At 35.1% G+C, this 4,052-nt stretch overlaps 1 protein-coding gene across 1 annotated transcript; it reads right to left on the bottom strand.

Moving 5' to 3' along the window:
* Nucleotides 1–2,691: 2,691 nt before the first annotated feature.
* LOC133332936 (DNA-directed RNA polymerase II subunit RPB9) lies at nucleotides 2,692–3,091 on the bottom strand. The gene has a single exon (XM_061541301.1). The coding sequence runs from the start codon at nucleotides 3,089–3,091 to the stop codon at nucleotides 2,702–2,704; it is 390 nt and encodes a 129-aa protein (XP_061397285.1). The 3' UTR covers nucleotides 2,692–2,701.
* Nucleotides 3,092–4,052: the final 961 nt, after the last annotated feature.

The following is a 4,052-nucleotide window of genomic DNA, read 5'->3' as shown; positions in this document are numbered from 1 at the left end:
CAACAAAACTGCCGACGAATATTACGCACAGAAAAATGTTCGACAAAAAATTCTAATAGAACTTGAGCTCTCAAGCACCAGTTATTAGAATGGGTACACTATTTTCATTCTGCAATTTATGATTGTAAAAAGATCTGCATTTTAGATGGTGACCCTAATTAATGTTGAATAGCATTGTAAATTATTTTTATTCTACGACACATAAAATTTTGCATATATGATACGTGTTAATGAGTAATTGCCCTCTAGAGATATTTTTCTGTAGAAAATGTAAACAAAATTCTTGTATCTTTTTTTTAATTTGTTGTTGTTTTGTTGGGATAGATCAACAATTTATTTTGCGACAATGATATATATTACGAATCCTGCTTATGTATATATTAGGGTTCCAATATGGGAGCATAGCTCCCATATAAGGGTACCCCCAATTTTCGGTATTTTGGGGTTCTTGAGCGCGTTTTTCAACTGAATTCGCTGAAATTTGGTACATTGTGTTCTTATTGGGTGCTAAATGTCTCCACAAAAAATTATAAATATAGGTCCACTTTTTCTGGTAGCCCCCATATAACGGTACCTCTTAATTTTCAGTATTTTGGGGGTTTTGGTCGTATTTTTCCACCGAATTTGCTGTAATTTAGTACTTTGAGTTCTTAATAGGTTTCAAATCACTCCACAAAAATTATGAATATAGGTCCTTTTTTTCTTGTAGACCCACATATAAGGGTACCCCAGATTTTCGGTATTTTGGGGTTCTTGAGCGCGTTTTTCAACCGAAGTCGCTGAAATTTGGTACATTGGGTTCTTATTGGGTACCAAATATTTCGACTAAAAATTATACATATAAGTCAATTTTTTCTGGTAGCCCCCATATAAAGGTACCTCCAAATTTCGGCAATTTGGGGTTCTTGAGCGCGTTTTTCAACCGAAATCCCAGAAATTTTGTATTTTGTAGCCGTATATGGAAACACATCTCCCTACCAAAAATTATTAATAGTCAACCCCTTTTAGGCGTAGTCCCCACATAACCCCATTTTTTATATTAATATAATTATATGGTTATAACACTCTGTTGTAATCATTTCACCTGCGAAGGATATCGAGATAAAAAAATAGAACGTACGGTTCGATAATGAACTATATGTGAACTATAGCCCGCATTTAGGTTTAGCCGTAGCACCTGTGTGTGAGGTACCAGAAGGCATGGACCGATATTCCCCAAATTCGGACTTGAACTAAGTTTGGAAGACATAAAAATATGGGATAAAATCAAATTTTTCTGAAACAGATTTGGTCCAAAGAAACATGGGGTCTAGAACCAATATTTCGATGAGGCACATTTTCACCGTGTGATAGTGTATACACACTAATTAGCCATGAGGCTGAGGGTATAATTTTCTATTAAAACTATTGTTTAAATAATCGGTTTGTAGATATGTCGGCATAGGTCCATTTTTTGTATGTTCCCTATATTTTCATTTCAAGTACCTGCCTGTATATCTGGTGGAGGATATCCAAAGTTCGGCCCGGCCGAACTTAACGCTTTTTCATTTGTTTATATTAAAATAGTTATTTGAGTTTGGTTCTAAGACTCTGTTGTAATCATTTTACCTGCGGAGGATAGCGAGTTAAAAAATTAGAACGTAAGGTTCGATAATGAACTATAGCCGCTTTTAGACCTAGTCTCTGTGTGGAGTTTCCAGAAGGATTGGACCGATTTTCCCCATCTTCGAATTTAAACTAAGTTTGGAGAAATAATAAGATGGACAAAGTTTGGATGAAATCTAAATTTTCTGAACCGGATTTGGTCCAAAAAACATGGGGTCTAGAACGACATTGAGGCACATTTTCACAGTGTTAAAGTGTATAAAAGAATTTTTTTATAATATGGGTGTCATATAAAAACTGGAAATATCGTTTTTCTTTGTCACTCATACAAACCAATAATATCAAATTACAGACTAACATATGTAGATACTAATGGAACGGAAAAAATAATATATCGATACTATCGATACGCCGCGAAATATTGGTCCTAGACCCAACTTTAAGTATACCGTTCGTCATATCTCGCCTAGCTGAGTCGATCTAGACATTTGTGTCCGTCCGTCTGTCCATTATATTTTGTAAACCGATACATGCCAATTATATTGTCGTATGTGCTCGGATGTGGGTGTTACACTTAAATATTTACAGGTGCTTACGTGTTCAAATATTATTTAGTAATCCATCACCACACTGTAGGGCGAAAATAAAGCGCTGATCGCTTTGAAATTTTCTATGAGGTTCCGGTTATGGTCAAGGACATCGTATATATTTCGACAAATATCTTTCGAAGGTGGGACCTCTCCTTCCGGTACCTCCCCAACATTTTATAGACCTCTAAATTTCATATGCAGCGAATAGAATAACCAAACCTACTTTCAAATCCAAAGATGGGGTCTATAAGGCCGACATGATTTTTTAATAGCCACCAAATTATGACGCATTCTAATATTCTCAATTTCATTTAAATAAAACCGCATGTTATGTATTTTTAAAAGTTCATCTTTAAATTTATTTTTAGTTATGTTTTTTCAGTTTATTATTTATTTTTTAATTATAGAATGAAGAGGCTCTTTCATGATGTATGACGAACACACCATTTCGAATTAATGCAGATGTCAATGCCACGACACCAATCGTAAATTCCAAGGAATGACATTTATTCAGTCCAGCGGTGAGTACAATTTTGATTGGTACAGACATAATACAATCTCATTTCTTCTTCAGCACGTCGTGTTTGAGCCTGGAAAAATACCGATTCACGATGACCACATTTGGGACATTCATGATCTTCGGTGCGTGGCAATGTAGGGTCGGATATGACATCCGGACATATGTGTGTCAATTCATCAATTTCGTGCATAATTTTGTTCACATAAATACAATTGGAATCCGCTTCCTGACGATAGTCACAATTACGACAGGCATACATCAGAATTTTATTTTCCTTGTCTTCTTTCGGGTACAACATGTTGTTGCATTCTTGACAGAAACGAATACCAACATAGCCGGGTCCCTCGCTGGCAGCAGCATCAAATGACAATGCCATGTTAATAGATGTGGTTTTGGTCCGACGCGTTTACGGAAGATCAATACGATGTGGGATGTGAAAAGCCTTAATCTGAAAATAAAAGAAGAAGAAAAAAAAACAAAGTAAATCTTTTTGTAAACCAAATTTAACAGTTTTTAGTAGATAACATGAAAAGATTCAAGGGATCATGTGTAGTGTTTGGAAAAAAATGATTCTGAAATTCATACCAAAAGTGCCATTTGAACTGGTAAAAATAGAGCTGGAACCTTAAAATTGTGTATTACAGTCCCTTTCTTATTATTTTTTGACAATTCGTTTTAAAAGTAATAAATAGTACGCAGTGTCGAAAAATAGGTCGTGGTGTTTAGCATTGAAAATTAATAAATCTACTCAAATAAGTGTATTTGATCTGGACTCATTAAGTTGGTGTATAGTGTTGTGTTATGCATTTGAGAATGAAATGTTTTTTTAGGTTTTAGTTTCTAAAAATTAGTACCTAAATAGTCGCTATAATATAGAAATTTCGATAATGGTTATCCTCAAAAATGTCCAATGTTTCACCAATTGGTCTGAGAGAGATCACGGGTAATTGGCCTGTGTAGAGCCCTTAGGTCTTCATAAAGACCACGTTGTCTATATAGAGATCACCAGTCTTCGACCACGATAATGGTTAGGTTATGAAAACTGCTATCCTCAAAAATATCCAATGTTTCGCCAATTGGTCTGAGAGACCACAGGTCATTATAAAGACCACTTAGCCTGTGTAGAGTCCTTAGGTCTTCATAAAGACCATTTGGTCTATATAGAGATCACCAGTCTTTATAAATACCGAGTGGTCTGTATTGAGACCATAGATGTTATTAAAAACCGATTGATTTGTATACTGACCACATGCCTTTATAAATGTAAATTGGTCTTTATAAAGACCTGTCGTCTCTATACAGACCAATTGGTCTTTATAAAAACCTGTTGTCTCTAT

Source organism: Musca vetustissima, unplaced genomic scaffold (genome assembly GCF_032173495.1).
Source record: "Musca vetustissima isolate MV318-11 ecotype Yass unplaced genomic scaffold, APGP_CSIRO_Mvet_v1 utg426, whole genome shotgun sequence".
NCBI lineage: Eukaryota > Metazoa > Arthropoda > Insecta > Diptera > Muscidae > Musca > Musca vetustissima.
The sequence above is the reverse complement of the archived record's forward strand: the minus strand, read 5'-3'. Positions and strand labels throughout refer to the sequence as shown.

What these genes read in the sequence shown, in the direction of transcription:
- LOC133332936 (XM_061541301.1), bottom strand. Translation starts at nt 3,091, where the DNA reads ATGGCATTGTCATTTGATGCTGCTGCCAGCGAGGGACCCGGCTATGTT.